At 36.1% G+C, this 26182-nt stretch overlaps 1 protein-coding gene across 1 annotated transcript; it reads left to right on the top strand.

Moving 5' to 3' along the window:
* Nucleotides 1-2894: 2894 nt before the first annotated feature.
* Nucleotides 2895-25395, top strand: prlhr2a (prolactin releasing hormone receptor 2a). Its single transcript, XM_058785304.1, has 3 exons — nt 2895-3053; nt 13721-14225; nt 23976-25395. The coding sequence occupies exons 2-3, from the start codon at nt 13756-13758 to the stop codon at nt 24616-24618; spliced, it is 1113 nt and encodes a 370-aa protein (XP_058641287.1). The 5' UTR covers nt 2895-3053; nt 13721-13755; the 3' UTR covers nt 24619-25395.
* The last annotated feature ends 787 nt before the right edge of the window (nt 25396-26182 follow it).

The following is a 26182-nucleotide window of genomic DNA, read 5'->3' as shown; positions in this document are numbered from 1 at the left end:
AATATTCCTTAATGCCACATTTGAGCTCTTCTGTGCCATGCAAAGATGACTTGTTGATGCTGATTTAATTTGACTGGAAACTTATTTTTCCTGATTGTTATTGTTATATCTTATTATTTTAATTGAATTTATTGTTTAGTTAAAATTTTTTGATGAAAGTTTATTATCTCAATTTTTTTGGATCAAAAGATGACATACATTTAATAAAGTTAGAAAAATGGCATTACAAAGGTTTAAAAAAAAGAAGGAAAAAAAAAAACTTTAAGGAGTCAAATATTAATAGGAAGGTTAATTTCTGGGTCATTCCTGGGATTCGGTAATATTTCAGTCCCCCAGAGTTTCTAAAGTGGTGGTTAGCCAAAATGAATTGTTAGAAGCTTTTCACAAAACTTTGGGATGCCCATTATAATTAATAAAAATAATTATTGCATTTTTATATTTTTAGCATAAAATAATGTCATATATCTATCTTGAACCAAGCATTTTGTAATGTCCCTGAGTTTGTACTTAGAAAATTATTAACAAAATGTGCATAGGGTCTGTGATTTGTGGCAACAATGTAAGCATTTACTTACAAATTTACTTAAAATAATTTTCTATTGCAAAAATGCAAATGCATATTTGATAAAAAACAGACTGTAAAGTTATGTCTCTTAGTCTGAACTCAAACCCGGCACACTAACCATTCTACACCCATAATAATTTAGTCTCCACTCATATGTGACTTCATTCAGGTCTCTTTAATAGTGGTGCAGAAAATGGTTAGTAGTATCATACTCTTTATTCATATTTTTGAGGTATGTTATAGTCAGGGAGGGTACTGTCAAGCTTAACAACTCAACCCTGTCATATAAAATTAAGATGGATAGATTATTACTTTTTCAACATTTTATTCTAATTCATAAGTATATACAATGTGTTTATTTTATTGCTGGCATATATAGTCTACTCTCCTATGCTACATGAGCAGCAGTGGCCATAACCCCGTCACACTCAACCCCATCACAAATATACGTATTTCTCATTGTTACAGGGTTGTAAACTTGTGACAGGGTTGAGTTAGTTGCTTCATTTATTAATCATTTTAATGAAAAAATATAAAATAGTCATGGTTTCAGTAAATATTTATACTCCAAAATCATGACAACTCATATTTCTGTTTTAAATAGAATTTTTGACGTAATATGTCCACTTAAACGTTGACAAGAATGTAATATTAAAAACTAACTGCAAACGTTTTTGCAAAGTAATATGTGCAAATTCACACACAACGTATCTTTAATTTGGCCAGAATTGCAGGTGCTTGTCTAAATATACAAGAAGGTTTAGAGAAAATATTAAATAAGTTGTTAATAAATGTTATTATAGATTATAAAGTGTTTTATAATTAAATACATCCAAATGGTCATCTAAAATTACCATTATTACCAGCCCCCTTTCCAAGCTAGAGTCCCCCCAGTGAATTCTGGCCATTTCCACCACTGCCTACTGTTTATTACTTGGCTCTAGATTAAGCTTCATTAATAAGAGCGTCTATTAAATGGAAAGTTACGACTCATTTTACTTTGCAGAAAAAACTACCGGGGACCAGGCAGCAGCACAAAACATCATATCTTTAGATTGACATTGCTTGACCTTTACAGCACAGAAAAATGCTTTTATACCTTTTACATGACATTTACGTTTTTTTTCTTTCTTTTTTTTTTCGCTTTTTGTTTTGTTTTTTAAATCTGCATGCAGGTAATTTTTTTTTTTTTTTTTTTACAATGACAGTTCAAGTCTTGGGGACTCTTTTTGATCATTTTTTCTTTACCTGTCTTTTTTTTGTGTGTGTTGAAAAACTTCTATATTTCATCTAAATTTCTGTCATTTAAAGCTGCAATTTAAAGTTGGAAAGTTAAAATATTAACCAATCAATAAATACTGACTGTGAATGATAAGGATGCAGTTCTTTAATTCTAGAACTATGCAGAACATAAAAATCGAAGAAAGAAATCATTCTAGATTTAATTATAATCTAAATGGGTAAAAAGGCACTTGAATTAAAAATTAAATTATGCATATTCAAACTGGCATGACTACATTACATTACAACATACACAAGATCAGCCTTCTGGAATCTGGATACAGATATATTATTTCAGGAGACTTGCAGTGCATGAGTCATAAGAGCTGCTTTTTTATGGTGCTTTATGTATTTCTGTCCTCTTTGGATCTTGACTGCTGAGGTCATGGACTGCTGTACAAAAGAAAGAAATAAAAAATAATAATAAACTGCATGATGATTCATAAATTAATTTTGGAACAACGCTCTTAAAAATAAAGGTGCTTAAAAGGTTCTGCACAGCGATGCCATAAAATAACCATTTTTGGTTCCACAAAGAACCAGTCAAAGGTTCTTTAAAGAACCATCTCTTTCTTACCTTTTTATAATCTGAAGAACCTTCTTTCACCACAAAGAACCTTTTTTGAAACAAAGGTTCTTCAGATGTTAAAGGTTATTTAGACAAAAAGGTTCTTCTATGGCATCGTGAAGCACTTTTATTTTTAAGAGTGAATATGAGCATGTGTAATGACACAGTTTTCAATTTTGGATGAAATATTCCTTTAAATGGGAATGTGAAAGCACTAGGCTACATGATCAAGCATACAAAAGGGACTAGGCTGCGTTTCCCAAAAGCATCGTAGCTTAAGTTGATCGTATCTCCATTGGTTTCAATGGGTCTACGATGTACTTAAGCTTGCGATGCTTTTGGGAAACGCAGCCCTATACAATCGATAGTGCGCACATGAAACAATCTCTGACATCCTTTTGACTTGAACTCAACCCAAAATCTCTCTTTCTCTCTCTCTCTCTCTCTCTCTCTCTCTCTCTCACACACACACACACACACACACACACACACTTTACCCCGCCTCTCCAGTGGGAAACACTAGTCTGACGCTCTCACTCAGGTCCGGTAGCGCATGATAAACGAACGCGCGCGAGTCCGCTGATTGAGAAACTGCGCATCCACGAGGAATCAACTAAACTGCATCCCTGTTTAAAAAAGGTGAGACGTCTCATTTTTCGTCTTATAACCGGCTCTTTTATGCATTTCTCAAGTGTCTGTGACTGGATATACTGAGTTTAAAGTGATAAAATACTCAACATTTATTTCAGACGCATCCACAAAACCAAAACATTAATGAGTTGGCTAATAGTGTAATTAGACATTTAAAAGGCTACAATTTACAAGGCAATACTTTAAAATATAAATATATACTATAAAAGCATATTATATTATATAAAAATGTAGCCTATTTCAGTAGCCTACTGCAATCTCTTCACATCATACTAAGTAGCTAATGACAAGATTTTAATAAATTCAGTTTTGGATTAACTGATAGGACAAATCTGCAGCTGAATGGATTCAGCAGTGCTTTTTTTTCTGACGAATGGTAAAAGTTCACGCTCATTTGGATTCATAGCCTACATTATTAATTTATTCTGCAGTGAAAGTCTACTGTTATTTGACTTATTAATGGAACAGAAGATGCATTTGTTGTTGGTCTGTTAACTTCGCTGGTAAAAAAAAAAAAATACCTCCTCGCTGCGCTTTGATTAACCATTTTGTGGACCAACAACATAAAGGAAAAGTCCGACTATTTCTGCAAATCGGTTCTTTTCAACAGTTCATTTTAAGAAACCGGTTCAAAATCAAATCTTTTTTACTTGTTCTTTGACATCCCATATTATTAAATAGCCCACACTAACATTCCAATAGAGCCATATGTAATACATATTATGCTACTGTTTATTACTTGGCTCTAGATTAAAACCCATAAGAACCCACAGTGACGCGGGTGTCACAAACACTGGTGATTATCTGGAAAGGTCGTTTTAAAGCATTATCCCTCACTTTCAACTCAGGAAGTCCCTAAGTGACATATAATGAACACCCAGGTTCAGTCATGTGACAATGTGTGCATTTTTTTGTTGCCATGGCAACATTCCCAAAATTGTGTCATGTCTGGTTAGCACATGTTACAGTGTCAGCAATTTAAAAAAAAACGCTTGTTTTTGTTACAAAAATGTATGTTTCAACCCATGCGACAATTCTAATGTTTTAATAACATATCCTAGATTACTCTTAACCTGATTTTAATACGTTTCTTGAGCAAATTGATATAAAACAAGTTATAAAGATATTGTGGTGACACATATGTCACATCGGGCTCTTAACCTTATAAAAGTAAGTGGAATTTTGATGTGATGTATTTGTCACATTAAGAAAAATGGTAAAAATGCTCAATTAATTTAGCTGATTCAATTATTTTAGTGTTATATATATATATATATTCTGCTGCTCATTTCAAAGCATATTTTAACAAATCTACACGCATGTTTAACATGTTGAACTCCAGTGTGAGGTAGTTATTTATTTTTATTCAGTTTGCACATTTTCGAGTTGTGAAAAAAAATTATAATCTAAAAATTTATTTCTGGTTAAACCATATACCTGAAAAGGTAGAATTTTGATATGTTACAAAAGAGTTGTTATAAAATTTAATGGTCACAGTTATGTGGTTATGAAATATGTTGTGGCAAAGCAAATAAAATTCAAAAACTGTATTACTTCTGAAAAAGGTTGTTTTATTTTCCCAGAAAAGTAATCATTTTGATATATGTTGTGGAAAAGCAAATAAACAGAAAAAAATATAAAATGTATTTTTTTTTTCAATTGAGAAATAAACGCCCAATGTAACATATATTTAACATGAAAAATTTATCATAAACGCCCAATGTGTCATATATGTAACATTACGGATCTTTCACAAGGAGGGGTTGTATTTCAAAAACAACTGCAGAAACATGTTATAAGTGGTCCATTTGGTCTGTTTTATATGACCCATAATTTTCCTATAAGGAGAAATTGGTCTGGGTTCTTATGGGTTAAGCTTTATTAATAAGAGTGTCTATTAAATGGAAAGATACGACTCATTTTACTTTACAGAAAAAAATTGCAGCCCGTTTTAATCAAACACTATCTATTAAAGTCAACTTTGTATATGTTTTCATAGCTTGTAAACATATTTCCATTTTCAATTTGGCTATTGAACACTGACTGAAAAACACTAAAGCAGTGTACAAAACGTTTTGTGATATATTTTAGTTCATCTATGTACTAAGAATATGTTTGAAAAAAACATACAAATACTTGAAAGAAAAAGACACAGTCCTCTGTTCAGTCCACAGGAATGATTCAGTCCCCTTCATAAATTAATCATTTGTATTTGTGAACCAGTTCAACTCATTCATTGAATAAAAGAGAGGGAGGGAGGGAGTGTGTGTGTGTGTGTGCGCGCGTGCGTGTGTGTGCGCGCGCGTGCGTGTGTGTGAACATGAATCAAATGAAAAGCTTCACATCTGACAGGGCAGAGATTGCAGATTTCTAACCTGGATTGACAATATGTTTCAGTGAGAGCGTTTGAGAGCAGGTGGCTTGTAGAGAAGTTGAGATGATTAAACACAATGCCAGAAAAAAATCGACAGCTGAATTAAGTGACTTCTAGAGAGATTAATTTGTGCTGTTTCTACTCCTTCTTCCATAGGAGATAAGCAGGCTATTTTAAGGCATTACTAAAAGACATTTGGGTAAAAATGTTACTTGCGCATATTGATTGATGAAAAATGGCATTGCAAAGTTTTGTTTTTGTTCGTCTGATTAATATCTGCATACCAAACATCAAACATCTCACTTTTAAAATTTCATAACACCTTTGATCAACTTCACTGCTTTGGTTAACAAAATAATTCTTGTTTTTAATCTCCCTCCTTCTGAGGCATCTATAAGAATGATTTCCGACAAATAGGTGCTGTTGAAATGGATCTGAATGTGTTCAGCTAGACAAAAGGTCTTTTCTGACACTAGATTAATTTATCAATTTAATTTGCATTTAAAGGGCACATAAAAGTTATTCTGAGAAGGGGAACTGTTGCATGAGCAATGCGTGCTGTCATATATTTGATCATTGGCCACTCATGTGTCTCACTTGCTGCTAGTGTTAGATTTATTGTGCAGCACATGTGTCAGGGCTATAGGAAAGGTGTCACTTTAGGAAGACTTCACAGGAAGTGTCCGACAGCTTTGTCGGAGATGTGTTATAGAGGTTACAGGAATAGGTCACGCAAAAATGAAAAATCTGTCATTTACACACCCTCATGTCATTTCGAATCATATCACTTTCTCGTTTTTGACTGTATGTTGTCTCTTACATTAGTAGAGCAGGAGTACAGTGCTTGTCTTGAAACAAAACAGTAGGTTTTCGACAGTAGGTAATCACTGCATGCTGATATACAGTCATGTCTGATGGTTACGGGTGTGATATTGTGTTTATACAACAGTTAGGCAGCACAAGCATGTAAATAAAAAAGAGGCAACAACGGAGTGCCTTTAAAAACCCTTTTTTTGTCTTTCCACCACGGATTCAAATCTCAGTTTGACAGTTTAACAGCTGAGCCCAAGCCTCCGTTACTAATTTGAAAACGTCACTTTAGAACTAACGAAGGAATGTTGAGTTGCTTCATTAAAAGCTTATTGTATTACTGTATTAAAAGCTCACTGTATCATGAGAGAGAGATGGACTGTGTGATTACCTGCCTCTGATACAGCAGTCATTCCTCAGCTCAATCTCATATTCACAATAAAACATTAGTTTGAATATCCGCTGAGGAAAGCGATATCTTTTTGATACTATATCCTTTCATCTGTTAAAGTGTCCCTATTATGGGCTATGAAAGGTTCATATTTTGGTTTTGGGAGTCCCCAACAACAGGTTGACATGCATGCAAGGTCAAAAAACACTTTCATTTTCTTATAATATGCATTTATTTTTACCTTATTTGCACAACGACTCCCACACAATTTGCTCTACGATTCATTTTTCCAAACCCCTCTTTTGCGTGACGCTAATCTGCAGTGATTGGTCAATTTAATTTAAAGCAGTGTTTGTGAGCTTTTAACGCATCAAAAGCGGCACCTAATGGCAAAGAATGAATTTGCATTTTCATTCAGACCAACGCGAAAATCAAGTTTCCCCCAGTTCTGCCCACACAACAAGTGGGCGGGCAATATTCTGATGTTTCATGTTGACGTCAACATGAAATTGCTTGGGATTCGTTTTAAAAAAACAACTCGTTTCAGTGATTCAGAGTCGACTCTTTCTTTTGAGAGACAATAACTTTATACATGGTGCACTTTCAGATTTAAAACTTTGCAGGATGTTTTCATTCACTTAGTGCGTTACACACTGTATGAAAGGTAATTTTCAAAAATCCATAATAGGGGCACTTTAAGGGTGATTTCTGATGACAGCGCTGCTCAGTGCATTTGTTGACTGCATCTTACAAGCTGTTGTTGAAAGTAAAAATAACTTCCTTGTTTACAACCATGTCTCTTTCAATATAAAAGTCTTTACTGCTGACTCATAAAAACCTAATGGCGGAATAATGCAACTAAAATCACACACACACGGTTTCTCGATACTAAATACTATTATTAAATACTATTATTTATAATTTTATTATTTAAAATTTATTGCATAATAATATTTAATAAACAACAACAAGCCATCATAAAAGTTGCTAAGCAATTCAGTCAAAAGTACAAAGGCAGTGCTCTGATATACAGCATTAAAAAGTTATATAAAATACTTTTATATATACACAAGTTCTCAGTTGTGACTTTTAAAACTATAGCCCTATTTTAATAAAGGTATTTATTAGAGCCTCGGATTTCTTGTTTCACAGTGTACTATCCCTTAAAGGAGCACCTAACAGCCTTGAAGCAAACAGCCTCTTGCTGCAGTTATTGGTGTCAGTTATATTAATTTTGACATTTTCTGTCAGCATAATTAATAACATGTTTTCTAAGACATTTATGACCATATAATGTTTTGTGTTGAATTGCTGAATGTGTGTTTTTATTTTTTTTTATTATTGCACTTATATTTAGGGCAGGGCAATATATCAAATCTTTGAGATATCATCAGTATAATCGAATAATCAATATAATATTACAGAAAATCGTGAATTCAATATCGAATATTGATGAAAATTAAGATGAATGTGCCAAAGACAGCACCAATTTCACTCCTCCTGCAAACTAGCCAAGAAGTGCTTGTGTTCCAGCAAATAGTTCCCCATCTGATCATAGTGTCATGCCTCAGAGCATCTCATAAACCAGAAACTGTTGAAAGACTTGTGTCCTTAGCTAAAACTTGTGAAAAACTTGCATAATTTACCTCAGTTGCACAGCCTAATATGTAGTGTGTTAATTAAATTTCTCTAAGAATGTACTTTTTGCACCCATTTTACACTCTTTTTCTTCATATTGTTATATTTTACACGTGTTAATTTAATAAAAATAAGTGGTTGCCAAGTCTACATTTTTAAATCAAGCATAGCGTTAGTTCTGGCAGGTCACGTTAGTTAAGCTTGCATCAGCTGACTCTCAGCTGATCCCCATCTACCTATAGGGATATGACACCTATCTAAGCATCCATATACACTGAACAAAATTATAAACGCAACACTTTTGTTTTTGCCCCCATTTTTCATGAGCTGAACTCAAAAATCTAAGACTTTTTCTGTGTACACAAAAGGCCTATTTCTCTGAAATATTGTTCACAAATCTGTCTAAATCTGTGTTAGTGAGCATTTCTCCTTTGCCGAGATAATCCATCCACCTCACAGGTATGGCATATCAAGATGCTGATTAGACAGCATGATTATTGCACAGGTGTGCCTTAGGCTGGCCACAATAAAAGGCCACTCTAAAATGTGCAGTTTTATCACACAGCACAATGCCACAGATGTCGCAAGTTTTGAGGGAGCGTGCAATTGGCATGCTGACTGCAGGAATGTCCACCAGAGCTGTTGCCCGTGAATTGAATGTTCATTTCTCTACCATAAGCCGTCTCCAAAGGCGTTTCAGAGAATTTGGCAGTACATCCAACCGGCCTCACAACCGCAGACCACGTGTAACCACACCAGCCCAGGACCTCCACATCCAGCATCTTCACCTCCAAGATCGTCTGAGACCAGCCACCCGGACAGCTGCTGCAACAATCGGTTTGCATAACCAAAGAATTTCTGCACAAACTGTCAGAAACCGTCTCAGGGAAGCTCATCTGCATGCTCGTCGTCCTCATCGGGGTCTCGACCTGACTGCAGTTTGTCGTCGTAACCGACTTGAGTGGCCAAATGCTCACATTCGATGGCATCTGGCACTTTGGAGAGGTATTCTCTTCACAGATGAATCCCGGTTTTCACTGTACAGGGCAGATGGCAGACAGCGTGTATGGCGTCGTGTGGGTGAGCGGTTTGCTGATGTCAACGTTGTGGATCGAGTGGCCCATGGTGGCGGTGGGGTTATGGTATGGGCAGGCGTATGTTATGGACAACGAACACAGGTGCATTTTATTGATGGCATTTTGAATGCACAGAGATACCGTGATGAGATCCTGAGGCCCATTGTTGTGCCATTCATCCACGACCATCACCTCATGTTGCAGCATGTTAATGCACGGCCCCATGTTGCAAGGATCTGTACACAATTCCTGGAAGCTGAAAACATCCCAATTCTTGCATGGCCAGCATACTCACCGGACATGTCACCCACTGAGCATGGTTGGGATGCTCTGGATCGGCGTATACGACAGCGTGTTCCAGTTCCTGCCAATATCCAGCAACTTCACACAGCCATTGAAGAGGAGTGGACCAACATTCCACAGGCCACAATCAACAACCTGATCAACTCTATGCGAAGGAGATGTGTTGCACTGTGTGAGGCAAATGGTGGTCACACCAGATACTGACTGGTTTTTGGTAAAACTGTAAAACAGTAAAACTGCACATTTTAGAGTGGCCTTTTATTGTGGCCAGCCTAAGGCACACCTGTGCAATAATCATGCTGTCTAATCAGCATCTTGATATGCCACACCTGTGAGGTGGATGGATTATCTCGGCAAAGGAGAAGTGCTCACTAACACAGATTTGTGAACAATATTTGAGAGAAATAGGCCTTTTGTGTACATAGAAAAATTCTTAGATCTTTGAGTTCAGCTCATGAAAAATGGGGGCAAAAACAAAAGTGTTGCGTTCATAATTTTGTTCAGTGTATAAGGTCCCTCAGTTTATCAGCAGTTTTCTCATTGCTCAATAACTACCGATAATTACCCTCCTCCTCTGTCAGTCGGATTCAGCCTTCTGATTTTCCTTTGAATCAGACTAATTCTAAAATGTACAAAAATTACTGAACCTTAACGATATCTGCATACTTTCGTTGGTTCTGTTCTGTTTACCCTGGGGGGTTATCACTGCACTCATCCATGCTAGGCTGCATGGATGCGCAGGGAGGTCTTGCCCAGAACAGAACCATACTGCCAATCCAAACTGTATACTAATTGTCATTGTTTGTTTGGGACAGAACAAAATCACCCTTTTAATAAGTTTAGATCGAATGCAAAAATATTGCACTGAATATCAATTATCACCGAAATTTGGAAAAATACTGAGATATAAAATTTTAGGTGTATAACATAGCCCTAGTTATATTTAGGTTGTTTCAGCTATTTTTTGGTTTGTTTCAGTTATTTTGCACATTAAAATCTGTTGACAGCATTGTACAGTAAACCACAGGGACACTTATTGGGTTCTGTTCACCTGGGCTCTCGCGCTAATGTGAGTACTAAAAAGCACCTCAATTGTTCCATTAGTCTGTGTTTTTACCGGCTGAACGTAATTGAAGCACCCACAGGGAGGGACGCTACCACCCAGAGCGATTTAAAGAAACTCACAGTATGCTGGCTGAGAATAACACATACCTCACAAGTCTGTTTACTTCTAGATATCAAGAGCTGTTTAGCCGGGGTGCAATTCAGAAGCAGACATTATTGCAAGTTTATGCTCAATGTGTTATAATTAGACCTGGGAAATACAGCTAAAAAAAGAGAGTCCACAAATATTTTGCCAACATTCAATACACATCTTGATATTAGGTCTAAAATAGCTTAAAGAATAGTTCACCCAAAAATGAAAATGTGCTGAAAATGTAGTCACTCTCAGGCCGTCCAGTGTGTAGATGAGTGCTTCCTCATCAGAACAGATTCAGTGAAATTTAGCACTTGCTCACCAATGGATCCTCTGCAGTGAATGGGTGCTGTCAGAATGAGAGTTCAAACAGCTGATGAAAACATCACAAGTAGTCTGCATTATTCCAGTCCATCAACTAACATCTTGTAAAGTGAAAAACCGTGTGTTTGTAAGAAACAAATCCATCAATAAGATGTTTGAACTTCAAACCATTACTTCCAGCTAAAATTCAAGTCCTCTATCCATAATATTGCTTTCTCCTGAAAATCATTTCTTCTGAATCAGAAGAGAAATATGCACAGATCAAGCAGCATTTATATGCAAAAACAGTCCGAAAGAGTTCTGGTGTATTTTGCTGTGAGAGGACAACAGGGGAAGGACTTTTTCACAGGAGGAAGCATTATTATAAGCTTGTATTTTGGCCAGAAGTGACAGTTTAAAGTTAAAACAGCTTAATGATTTTAACATACATTAATTGATGGACTGGAGTGGTGTGAATTGCTTGTGGATTACCGTGATGTTTTTATCAGCTGTTTGGACTCTCATTCTGACGGCACCCATTCACTACAGAGGGTCCATTTGTTGAGCAAGTGATATAATGCTGAATTTTTCATTTTCAAAAGAAGAAACAAATTTGTTTACATATTGGATGGATTTTCAATCAAACAATCAATAACTTGGACAAAATAGCATTGAAGTCTGTACAAAAATAAAAAAATACAAAAGATAATTGTGAATTTTTATATCTCCCAATTGTAAATTATATATCATATGTGACTTTATATCTCACAGCACTGTCAAGTCAATTTTATTCATATAGAGATTTCACAGTACACATTGTTTCAAAGCATCTTTACAGAAAATCATGATGTTTTAATATTTTCAAGCCTTAGTTAAATTTAGCAGATTAGAGCTAGGTGATATAGTTTACATTTTGTGAATTTACAAGCAATCAAGCAGTCAGGATTTGTTATATAGTTTATGTTGCCCTATGTGAGTATGTACATGTATGCGGTAAAGTTGGATATACTTGCATAACCAACTTTATATAAAGAGTTGGGTGATAATGTATTTACATTTTGTGAAGAAATAAGTTAACTTTGCTTCTCATAATTGCATTTCAGAACTACTTTATTACTCTTGTCATAAAAATTGTTTTTTATTTCTTTATTTATTTTACAAATTTGACAATATTTTAAAACATAAAATGCCATGCAGGGACTTCGGTTATGAGTAATGATGCAAACAAACTGGTGAATCTATTCTTTGAAGACTTTCTAAAGCAATCCACATTTTTGCTAAAGAGGTTTAAACTCCATGGTAACATTCTTTTTAACTCTGTTAAACAAGTAGCAAGGCAAGTATAGGGAGTGTAAAACTAACACACGAACACAGCCTGTAGGAATCTTAAACTGTCATTTTAAGATTACTGTGATATTTACATAATGTCACTTAATTTCAGATACTGAAAATGCATAGTAAATATTCAATATCTCATCCAGCGAGGGCTTGTTAATTTATTCTCATCTAACCCAGTCGACACCCTGGGGAATCTTGTATTTGAATGTGCTTGATGATTTGAGCTAATTAAATAGGTTGTCTCACTCAGCTGAACGTGCTGTATAAAATTAACTGCACTGAACGTATGGCCATTTTATTACTGTCTTGTCCATGAAAAAAAAAAAAATGATAACAAACTTTTATCCTGCGGACAGTGTTTGGTGCTTCATTTGTCTGAACGCTAACAAATAGGTATTTTTAAATGCATGTCAAATGCAAAAAAAAAAAATACCTTCCCAAACTTGATTGATAATGAGGATGAGATTAGCATTTAAGACAAAACAGAACGAAGCAGTATCTAGGACTACTGCTTTTGCAACAACTGACTGATTGGTTAAGAGGCAAAAACAGAAAACACAATCCCTGCTTTTGCAGGAGCTTGTTACAGGAGAGACCAAGGAGCATTTATGCTTAATCTATGAACCATTTACTCACTTAATTAGAGGGCGCGAGTGAATGAGGCTCATTTGCATTTCAACAGTGTGATTGCAGCCGAGACGCATCTTTGACTCAAATCATGTTGGCTTTCATTAGTGTCCTTACAAGTTTCTGTTTACTGTTGTTTGGACTGACAGAGCGCAAGGAACATACAGATCTCAAGTCCCGCTGATTCTTTATATGAGTAACCTGCTACAGAAACCAGCCATCCGAAGTAAGTTGAGGCTGTAATGAAGGGCTTTTAGACGTGACTCCTGCATCTCTAATGTTCAGAAGTACTGCTGTGCGGAAAGTGGTTTGGTATAGAGAACAGGAACTTTGAGGAAAACTGTAGCTGTGCTCATTAGAGTTTGAAAAAGTCACTTCATTATATGAGCCAACTCAACTTTCAAGACAAACTAGCACCTAAATATTGCAATCTGCATGTTTGGCACCACACACCTCCACAGGACACACTCAGCTGGCTCACTTCTTCTTCACAGACATTTCAATCCATCTGTTAATGGTTTAAAATACAGCTTATGAAGAAAGCTAAACAAAATGTATCTCTTTCCTTGTTATTATGCACAAACACCCACTCTTTAGGTCTCTACAAGCAGTAGCCTATTCCAGCCGTAAGGATGGATGGAAGTGGTGGTGAATGGCTCAGCACTCCTGTGCCCTCGTATTGCCTGGAAAACACCACCGTGGAGAATTCCAGCGCTGGCCAAATCTACGAAGTCATGCTGCAGTCAATGAACACGACTAAGCGCAATCCGCAGTTTGTTGGCGTGGAGCTCCTTCAGTCTTTTAAACCCCTTATCATCCCGTGCTATGCTCTCGTGGTCCTGGTTGGAGTTTTTGGGAACTACCTGCTGCTTTACGTCATCTGCCACACCAAAAAAATGCACAACGTGACCAACTTCTTCATCGGTAACCTGGCATTTTCCGACATGCTGATGTGTGCTACCTGCGTGCCCTTTACCCTGGCGTACGCTTTTAATCCTCGCGGGTGGGTTTTTGGAAGATTCATGTGCTACCTGGTGTTCCTCATTCAGCCGGTGACAGTGTACGTGTCGGTTTTCACACTGACAGCCATTGGGGTGGACAGGTGAGTGATGCATGTGAGAGTTGTGGCTTTTGACTGTGTGACTAATTCATTATTCCATCAATGTTGTACTAGCATTCTGGCGCTTTTGTAGAACATGATTATGTAACTGACTGATTCATTGGATTAATCACATTCTATATACTAATATTGAAAAGATAATTCTGAAAAGAAAAAAAGATCTTATGTTCACCAAGGCTGCATTTATTTAATAATAAAATAGAGTAAAAACTGTGATACTGTGGAACAGTACAATTTAAAAATAACTTCTTTTTTTTTATTTCATTTTTAAAATGTAGTTTATTCCTGTGATGGTAAAGCTGAATTTTCAGCATCATTACTCCAGTCTTCAGTGTCACATGATCCAGAAATCATTCTAATGTGCTCACAAAACATTTTATCAATGAAAAACAGTTGTGCTGCTTCATATTTTCGTGGAAACCATCATACATTGTTTATTTTTTAGGATTTTTTGATGATAGTTAAAAAAAACCAGCATTTATTTTGTATCGTTATTAATATCTTTGCTCACTTTTGGTAAATTTAATGCATCCTTGCAAAATAAAAGTATTAATTTATTTAAAAAAACAATCTTACTGACCCCTTACTAACCCCTTTTGAAGAGTAGAGTATATTCAGTATGTCTGTGAAACAGGTTGTACAGTACATACCTTTGTACATGTACAGTATAGCGCAAAAGAAAACTTTGTGGGATATAAAAGTTCCAAAATAAAAGAGAGTGAGACACCCAGGAGAACAGCAAAACTCATGTATTTTGCATGTATACTAGTGCTGTTAAATGATTAATTGTGATTAATCGCATCCAAAATAAAAGTTTTTGTTTACATAATATATGTGTGTGTACTGTGTGTATTTATTATGTATATACATATACAGGTGCATCTCAATAAATTAGAATGTCGTGAAAAAGTTTTTTCTTGTAAGTTATTTCAAAAAGTGAAACTTTCCTATATTTTAGATTCCTTGCATGTAAAGTATTTTTTTGTTTTAGTTTTGATGATTAGAGCTTACAGCTCATGAAAGTCAAAAATCAGTATCTCAAAATATTAGAATATTTACATTTGAGTTTCAATTAATGACCATCCCTACAGTATAAATTCCGGGTATCTCTTGTTCTTTGAAACCACAATAAAGGAGAAGACTGCTGACTTGGCAATGATCCAGAAGACGAACATTGACACCCTCCACAAAGAGGGTAAGTCACAGAGGGTCATTACTGAAAGGTGTGGCTGTTTACAGAGTGCTGTATCAAAGCATATTAAATGCAAAGTTGACTGGAAGGAAGAATTTGGGTAGGAAAAGGTGCACAAGCAACAGGGATGACTGCAAGCTTGATAATACTGTCAAGCAAAGCTGATTTAAACACTTGTGAGAGCTTCACAAAGAGTGGACTGAAGCTGGAGTCAGTGCATCAAGAGTCACCACGCTTAGTAGCCCTTTTCTTCAGGAAAAGGGCTACTAAGCCACTTCTGAACCAGAGACAATGTCAGAAGCATCTTACCTGGGCTGTGGAGAAAAAGAACTGGACTGTTGCTCAGTGGTCCAAAGTCCTCTTTTCAGATGAAAGTAAATTTTGCATTTCATTTGGAAATCAAGGTCCCAGAGTCTGGAGCAAAGGTGGAGAGGCACAGAATCCATGTTGCTTGAAGTCCAGTGTGAAGTTTCTACAGTCAGTGATGATTTGGGCTGCCATGTCATCTGCTGGTGTTGGTCCACTGTGTTTTCTGAAGTCCACAGTCAACGCAGCCATCTACCAGGATATTTTAGAGCACTTCATGCTTCCTTCTGCTGACAAGCTTTATGGGGATGCTGATTTCATTTTCCAGCAGGACTTGGCACCTGCCCACACTGCCAAAGGTACCAAAACCTGGTTCAATGACCATGGTGTTGGTGTGCTTGAGGAAGATGAGAGACACCAGACCCTACAATGCAGATGAGCTGAAGGTCACTGTCAAAGAAACCTGGTCTTCCATACCACCTCAGCAGTGCCACAAACTGATCACCCCCATGCCACACCAAATTGAGGCAGTAATTAAAGCAAAAGGAGTCCCTACCAAGTATTGAGTACATATACAGTAAATGAACATACTTTCCAGAAGGCCAACAATTCACTAAAAAAATGTTTATTTTTTTTATTGGCCTTGTGAAGTATTCTAATTTGTCGAGATAGTGAATTGGTGGGTTTTTGATAAATGTGTGCCAAAATCATAAGAATTAAAAGAACCAAAGACTTAAATTACTTCAGTCTGTGTGCATTGAATTTATTTAATACACGAGTTTCACAATTTGAGTTGAATTACTGAAAAAAATTAACTGTTCCACGACATTCTAATTTATTGAGATGCACCTGTATATTTAAGAAAAATGTTTTTTTTGTACATTAAATATATTTATATATAATATAAATTATATAAATGTAAATACATGTAAATATTTTCAAAATATACACTGTATGAATGTGTATTTAAATATACATAATAAATATACACAGTACACACAAATATTATGTAAACAAAAACTTTTATTTTAGATGTGATTAATCATTTGACAGCACTAATGTATACACATTTTGACAAAAGTTAAATTAATCTTTTGAAACTAAAGGGTTTGTATGATGCCACATACAAATTGTAATCTACTGCCACATGTGGATCAGTTCGAATAGAGGTGATCATATGATGACTGGAATCTAAAAATGATGATAATTTCTTTAAATATTCTGATCTACCAACAATTAGGTGTTTCCTCAAACGTGCCAATTTTATATAGGTGTAGATTTTAGCTTGAACATTTTTTGAACAGATTTCTGTTTAAACTGATTTCAAACTTTTTATTTTTGCTATAGCAAGGTCACAATAAAAATGTCTTGGATACCTTTTTGCCATGCCTTCATTATTTATTTTTGCAGATTTTCAAATGGCTTTATAGTTTGTTCTTGTCCCAGACCTTGACAGTTATACACTACTTTGACAACCCAACATACAAATTAATTATATATTTAAAAGTATGATCATAGAGTAAAACAATAATTTTAATATTTATTGTTTAAAGGGGTCATGAACTAAGAAATAAAATTTCCCTTGATCATTTGACATATAAGAGGTCATTGTACTATAAAAATATCCTGTAAGTTTCAAAACCCAAAACTTTATAAAACAGCTTATATTGAAGCCAGTCTGCCAAAACGTCAGAAGAAGATCAACGCCTGCTTCTACATCACTGCCTCTTTTAGCCACGCCCACTGATACGTGCTTGTAGTAGGAAAGATGTGACCCTGGACCACAAAACCAGCCTTAAGTTGCACTGGTATATTTGTAGCAATAGCCAACAATACATTGTATGGGTCAAAAATATCGTAAAGATTACCAAAAATTAAGTAAAGATCATGTTTCATGAAGATATTTTGTAAATTTCCTATCATTAAGATATCAAAACTTAACTTTTGATTAGTAATTTGCATTGCTAAGGACTTCATTTGGACAGCTTTAAAGGCAATTTTCTCAGTGTTTAGATTTGTTTGCCATAAAAAAAACGTACATCAATGGAAAGTTTATTTATTCAGCTTTCAGATTATCTATAAATCTCAATTTCGAAAAATTGACCCTTATGACCCTTATGGTTTTGTGGTCCATGGTCACAGATAGTCTCAGCCTCAGATGTCACGCCCAAGGACCACTGGTTGAACGTCTGATGCGTACGGCACACTTTACTGGAAACACTTCAGAAGTTTTGAAGTCATCATCAGATTGGTTGAATTATACAGGATTTCCGGGAGATTTGTGTGTTGTGTTCTTTAACATTCTGCCTGGAAACAAAGATGCCGTGACACCAAACCCCCTCATGGAAGAAGAAAGCCATATTGTTTACAACTGTGATGATAAGCGCTTATCAGGATCAACTAAACTCTGAATTTTGAAAAGTATGTGAAATATTTAAAGTTCGCAGCACAGTATCTTTAAAATATAACAGTTTTACACACCGGTTTCAGTTTGTTATTGTGGGGACATTTCCACACCCCTTAACATGATGTGGCACAAAACCAAACGTGATTGGTTGCTTTACCTGTCAGTCACATGGCCTCTTGGGCAGGCCTTGGCCATTCAAAGCGGCCAAGGTTCCCAGACCTTCTGCCGTCAGCACATTTTTAAACAAGCCAGTATGATGCAGGCTGTTTAAAGAGATTGAAAGTAAAAGATGATGCAATGCTGAGTCTGACTCCAACAGTAATGTTGTAACACATACGTTTGAGTAAAAGTGTTTTACCACTATTGCATTGTCTGTTCCAGACCATTTGCTATATATATTGACTGTTCATATGTTTTTAACCCAAATGACCCATGTTGTTTTCAAAGTACATTCCATCTGTTATTTTAATAAGCAAAGCAGTGGGCATTTACTTGCGAGTCTTTACTGCATCCGCCTATTAAAACAGACCGTTCTGTAGAGAGGCTCAAAAACATGATAGAAAATTGCCTATTACTTCTACATTTTTTTTTTTTTTTAATGTAAAATTACACTAACATTATAAGTGAACCTCAGAGAACATAATAAGATAATAAAAAATGCAGTTCATGACCCCTTTTAAAATGATCTTTTTTTTTTTTTTAATTATAGCATCAGAATGCACAAAACATTTTTTTTACAATACAAAATGTTACATGTTAGAAAGGCCCGAACACTTACTGTTTTTAAGTCTAGCTTAAAAACCTACTTTTATAGTCTGGCGTTTAACACTGTGTGAGAGCTGCTATTTTTATTTTTGTACTTTATTTTATGCTACCCTATAATATTTCAAACATTGTCATTTTATTTGTGATATTGTCTTATTCATGCTTGTACAGCACTTTGGTAAACACTTGTTGTTTCTAAAAAAGCGCTTTATAAATAAGCTTTTACTTGATTTGACAACAAGACACTGATGGGAATTTTAATGACTTTCAGAAAACTAATAACAAATGACGGAATTGTCCTGAATTGAACTGTTAGACTTTTTGTCTAAAAATCCACATTGTTTCAACTGTTTTGATGATTGCAGCTCAATTTGAATGAAGCAGTAATCTAAATGGCTTTTTCAGGGTGCCAGAAGAGTATGTAAGCTCTGCCATGAAGTGTTCATTTTTAAATAGTAATTTTGTCTTATGGTACACAAAAAAGGTCATGAGAATGCATGATATTAAGTGACACACAGCTGACACACAGATGTGAAATACCAAGGACACCTAAAATAAACCAGGACTTTTTATTCCCAATTCTGAAAAGAAATTCATAGTGAATCGTCTCTGTTTAACATTGTGGCTTCGTACAGCCTTTAACCTTCACACTTTCCTCCCTGCGTAGGCATGTGAGTCAGTGATGGATGACGGTGCTGCACGATAGTCAAGGAAAATGAAAAATTGTTGGTTTGCAGTATGCATTAAGAATCCATTTACCTTACAGTGAAGACTTTTTTTTTTTTTTGCGCAGACTAGGCCATCATCTCCTGTACATGGTCTGGTGGTTCATCTTCTGTGCTTTTACATGTAGTGAAGCCTACATGAATATCTTTAAAAGCCCTTGATATTATCATGGGGTTTGGACGCAGACCCATTCATCCAGGCTGGATCGGAGGCGAGGAAATGTGCGTCCATTGAAGAGCGAGCTTTTGCAGCAAAACATTCAACAAGTCCTGCTCATCTTAAAGTGAATAAAAAGAGTTCATAGAGGTCTTGTTTTTATCCCATTTCTTACAGCCCACTTATTATGTATTTGCAAAATCAGCATGCTAAATCTTGTATTTGCTTCAGCTTATCATGTTGTCTTTATATCTTAACACAAAGCTCTCAAACTCAAATTGGGGCCACTAGTCATCTGGTGTCCGTTGGGTCAATGATGTACAAGAGTAGCTTCTTTTAAAAATCTAGCTTGCAATACATGCCTCGAAACAGTATGATATAAAACAATATGTTGGTTTCATATGGTTTTGAATTTTTTTTTATACCATCTTCAAGATTTTTTTTTTTTTCAATTTAATGACTAAATGTCATGAGGTGTAACCATCAAGTAAAAGTCATACAAAATGTTATAAATATTATTAATTAAAAATGAATAAACATCATGGATTTGCATTTGTGGGTTTTGGAATTAAATAAAGACGATTCAAAAAGTGAAATCAGAAATAATATTTTGCAAACACAGTTGTGCGTGTTTGTGCATACATAAATACTTAGTCTATATTATAGACAGAGAGATTGTGTGTTTCCAGCATTGCTGGGCAGTAATGTGTCAGGGTTCTGTCACTTTGGTCTAGTGTTATTCATGGTTTTGTGGCAGAGCCCTGACACTCCCGTCATGTCCTGTTTTTATGTGAGTGTGCGGCTTCGAGTGTGCTCGAGCCGTGTGCTCTCTCGTCTGCGTGCCTTGTTTCATGTTGGAGCGTGGTGTTCGGATCCCGGCACTCATGTCTTGAGTTTCGGTTTCGTGTCACTATTGAGTCCTCGCTTCATCCCTTCACCCCAATCCTGACATAATGTCCCTATAAATACTAGAATACTGTGTGTGTAAAATATGATTCTTTTGTAACAAGTACATTTTGTACAAAAAAAAAGTGATCTTCAACTGATAGTGTGGATTATAACAATAAATCAGTCAGATAAAGAATCATTTTAAGCAAGGCAAATCACCCTAACTAATCAAATCCTTGAAACGAAACGGACTTAGCATGATTGGGGCTTGTTCACTCAGAACGCTTTGTGTTCCATGGTGTTCTTTATAATTGTTTGTCTACTTAAACATTCGCTAGGCTAGACAGGCTGACGTTGCCACGTGTTTAAGAATGCCATGTCAAACTTTTTAAAGATCAGTAAGACCTTTAGTTTTTTGCCATTCCGCTGTGCTGCACTGCAACTGATGTCTTCAATACTCATTAGCACTTTTGGGAGATCGAATTACATTTTATTGCTGCTGTAGAATTGAACTTGGCTCGTTTTACATTTACATTTAGTTATTTAGCAGACACTTTTATACAAAGTGACTTACAAATGAGGACAATAGAAGCAATCAAAGCAACAAAAGCACAACAATATGCAAGCGCTATGACAAGTCTCGGTTAGCCTAACGCGGTACACGTAGCAAGTGGGGGGGGGGGGTTATATAAAGAAAACAAGTAGATTGAATAAAAAAAGAAAGCTAGTGTTAGAGGGTCAGATAGATACAAAGAAGACAGATAGATAAAACAGAATTTTAATAGATTGCTAGAGTTAGAGGGTCAAACAAAGATGGAAGAGATGTGTTTTTAGCCGTTTCTTGAAGATGGCTAAGGACTCAGCTGCTTCTTTTTAGGTCTCCCTCATAATTGAAAAATCAGTTCTTTGTGAGTCTCAGCACTAGAGTCGCGCCACATGACATTTTACCTGGACTAAACTTGCCATATCATAAAAAGGTCAAATTAATTATCTGATATTTTAAAAGGCTTATCGACTTACACACTTGACACACACATTAAGGTCTGTATTAAGATTTGATAAAGGTTTTTTTTGTTTTTGTTTTTTGCTAAGGATTACCATGCCAAACTACTTACAAAGGTTTTCACTACAAAATATTTTTTTCGTTGCACCATTACACTTGTATAAACTTAATATTTATGGAAGAGTCCGGTCAGGAGTAACCGTTGGAATAAAATAGCAGACTGAGGGAACTACATCAATATGCTCTTCTTTTATCCAACCACCTTCAATCCTTTAGACATATATGATGCTGTTGACATTTACACTCACGCACATAATAAGAGAGAACAATGTCAATAAACATATTTGTTTCATTTTTAGCGCTTCTTTAACACCCCATCTACAGCAAGCCTCTGTGTGATTCAGTCCGTGTTGCGCATATCACATGAAATAATAAATAAATGGCATTTCTGGTGTTTTTTTTTTCTTTCAGTATTTATTGATCCTTATTCATTTCAATTACAGTTTCCGAATGTTATTTACATCTAAAAATAGCTTACCTATAGGCTAATGTTATTCATGATTAAGTAGTATCGTTTTTAATGGAAACTTATTTTTACCATTAGTTACATGAGGCAATATTTGAAGGGTTCTATTGGATCATTTAGGGTAAACATCATATTATGTGACTACGCATTACTATACTGAGAGCTTATGAACTAATTCCTGCCTTACAAACAACTGGTGCAACCGAATAATGTGTAGATTTAATTACAAACTAGCTAGTAGTTACTAAGGTCCTGCACTAGTGTGTTTTCATATTAAAGGGTTACTCCACCCCAAAATGAAAATTTTGTCATTAATCACTTACCCTCATGTGGTTCCAAACCTGTAAAAGCTTTGTTCGTCTTTGGAACACATTTTAAGATATTTTGGATGAGAACCGGGAGGCTTGTGGCTGTCCCATTGACTGCCAAACAATTAACACTGTCAAGGCCCAGAAAAGTATGAAAAGATGTTGTGAAAATAGTCCATCTGCCATCTGATTCAGTGGTTCAACCGTAATTTTACGAAGCTATGAGAATATTTTTTGTATACAAAGAAAACAAAAATAACGACTTTATTCAACAATTATATTCAACAAAAATATTCAGCAAAACAGCGTATCTGTGTGATGCGGCTGACATAAAACAGCGTACGCTGTTTGCGTCCAGCGGATATTCTCCAAAATGGTGCTACGCTGACGCAGAGGAGACGAATTGTTGAATAAAGTCATTATTTTTGTTTTCTTTGCATACAGAAAGTATTCTCGTAGCTTTGTCAAATTACGGTTGAACCACTGATGGCAGATGGACTATTTTGATGATGTCTTTCACACTTTTCTGGGCCTTGACAGTGTTATTTACAGTCAATGGGACAATCACAAGCCTCCCGATTTTCATCCAAAATATCTTAAATTGTGTTCTGAAGACAAACAAAGCTTTTACGGGTTTGGAACGACATGGGGCTAAGTGATTAATGACAAAATTTTAATTTTGGGGTGGAGTAACCCTTTAAAACGGCATTTTAAAATGAAAATGATCCTCGTCTACCCTGGCATTTTCACTGCGTTTCAGAAACAATCTCCGTCTACACCAAAGCCACTAGAAGGCATGTGATTGGTTATTACGACACACGTGATCCAAGTTGACCGTTACACGCTCTCTCCCTATAGTAAGACAATCTCTGCGCCCACACTACACAACCGAAAATGCATGTCACATGACCATTCATGCAGGTACAACCATAGATATGTATAGGTAGATTCCCTATTATTTAGATGGCGGACACGTCTATGTGCTTGGAGCAGTCGAATGGAGAATCTACCTATACATATCTCTGGGTACAACAATGAGCATGATGTTATTGTTTACACGATCGTCAAGGATACGCAGAGAGAATGTGGGCAGCCACGCCATCATTTTCAAAAGTCTCAGTTTTCGGAGTGTCCCCCCACTCTCAATTGTTTTACTTCAATGAAAGTTTTGTGAATTTTTAAAATAAAAGGTCAAAACAATGCAGTTTTTTGTTTGTTTTTTTACAGCGTGAGGGTGAGTAGGCTAAATGATGAGAGAATTTTTATTTTTGAGTGGAGTAGGCCTATCCCTTTAATTCAGAAATTAAGCATTTGCTCATGATAGAAAATAAATCATTGTTTACATTTGTAATGCCCTTTTTAATAAATTAATATATAGAACTAAAAACTGCTGCATCAGATACAGATGTGAGATCACTGCTGTAACTTCCTGAAAACTGTCATTTTTCCTTCTAGATACTACGCTACTGTTCATCCACTGAAGAAGCGCATCTCAGTTCTGGCCTGCACATACCTTCTCTCCGGGATCTGGATTCTGTCATGTGGTCTCGTGGCTCCTGCTGTGGCCCACACATACCATGTGGAGTTCAAAGACGAAGGTTTCACAATCTGTGAGGAGTTCTGGATGGGTCAGGAGAAAGAGCGGCTAGCCTACGCTTACAGCACGCTCTTCATCACCTACGTTCTTCCTCTGTCAGCTCTTTGCATCTCATACTTGTGCATTTCTGTGAAGCTTCGCAATTGCGTGGTGCCAGGTCATCGCACCCAAAGCCAAGCGGAAGCCCAGCGGGCTCGGAAGCGCAAGACGTTTCGCCTGGTGTCCTTGGTGGTCGCTGCTTTTGGGATCTGCTGGCTGCCGATAAGCGTCTTCAATGTTCTTCGGGACATTGATATAGACCTGATCGACAAGCGCTACTTCCTGCTGATCCAGCTGTTGTGTCATTTGTGTGGAATGAGTTCGTCTTGTTGTAACCCATTTTTATATGCATGGCTGCACGATCGTTTCAGGGCGGAACTGCGCAAGATGTTCACCTGCCATCGACGGATTGGCATCGGGATTCCTGCTAACAACTGTGCAACGGCTAGTGTGGTTCTCTGACAGAAAAAGAGCACATCAAGTTAAAAGCGGCTAGCAGAACACTTGGGTTGCACACTTGAGGAAAAAGAAAGTGTTCACATCGGTCCTGGCCGGAACTCTACCATCTGTAAGGTTCCACCACATGCATCTTGTTTTAGAAGGACACAGATGGTCTTTCTTGGATGTACAAGCCATGTGAGAAAGCTGTTGGATTTATCCACAAGATTTCACCATGCTGTCTGTGATTTGGATGCGGGTCACCTATGAATGAAACTGGATGATGGTCTCATTACAGAGAAATGGTAGCTAAAAATACTGCAGCAGAAACATTCAGATACCCAGCTTTCAAAAAAGCAAATGCTTCAGCTTTAAAAGTGAATAAGAGCTTACGCCTTTCAGACTGTTGGATTAATATTGTGTAAACTGCATGTGTTTATACAAGATGTCACTGAAGATATATTTACATCAAAACAGATAAAATATTCAAAAAGAACACATGGCCTAGAAATACCATATGAAATATTAAAACCTTTTGCTAATTAAATGTTTTCAGAACTTTTTAGGCCTTTAATGTTTTTGTGCTCATTAAGTGTGCAAGAATACATTATTGTCTTTATATCCAAAAAAATAAGAAATAAAAACTTTTGTCTGCACAAACAAAAGGTTTTCATTTTGCAGCCAATATGACTGGATGTTGTAATGTAGTTGAATTTTTTCATTACTGAACCAAGAATCCAGTATCTTTATTGTCCTGAAGCAAATAAGGAACAAAACTAAAAATTCAGAGAAGAAAGTGCCAAAATGTGTCAGGTGAGAGAAAGTCTCATTCATGTGACTAAAACCATACAATTTTGTATAAATTCATATAACGTGCAATGTTGCAGTAATAAACAATGTCTGGATTGGAGGTTGTTTTATACTGAGGCTTATTATCTCATTGATGGAGATTGGGAAACATTTGATATTGTGTGCTAATTTGTCAATAAAGTGGCCTCACAATGGAGTGATTATTTGAAGATTAATGAAATATGTGGACGCAAAGACACATTATTGAGTAAACAAAATATTTGCAATGAACTTATTGTTGTTCAGGTGAATGAATATAGTGTGAAAATCTCATTATGTTTTCCAAGAAAAAACTGAGGATTATTGCTCAAACATGGGTTTAATGACCTGTACAAACCTCCAAACATAACATTTTGTGCTATAGATGAATATTGGAAGAAATGTGCTTAAAGGGGTCATCGGATGCAAAATCCACTTTTCAAGTTGTTTGAACATAAATGTGTGTTGGAAGTGTGTGTACACATCCATCCTATAACGATAAAAATCAGTGGTTTTAAGAATCAGAATCAGAAAGAGGTTTATTGTACGGAGCCGGACATGACATGCAAGAAAAAAATAATAAATTGTGTGCATGATTTACTAAAACGTGCACACGATTATATTTCATTCCCTCAATTTGCTAAATCGTGCGCTGGATTTGCTAATTCGTTCCCTCGATTTGCTAAATCGTGCACACGATTTACTAATTTGTTCCGTCGATTTATAAATCGTGTACACGATTTAGCAAATCGAGGGAACA

This window comes from Onychostoma macrolepis, chromosome 08 (assembly GCF_012432095.1).
Source record: "Onychostoma macrolepis isolate SWU-2019 chromosome 08, ASM1243209v1, whole genome shotgun sequence".
NCBI classification, from domain to species: Eukaryota; Metazoa; Chordata; class Actinopteri; order Cypriniformes; family Cyprinidae; genus Onychostoma; species Onychostoma macrolepis.
Note: the sequence above shows the minus strand (reverse complement) of the source record. Positions and strands in the feature narration are given on the sequence as shown.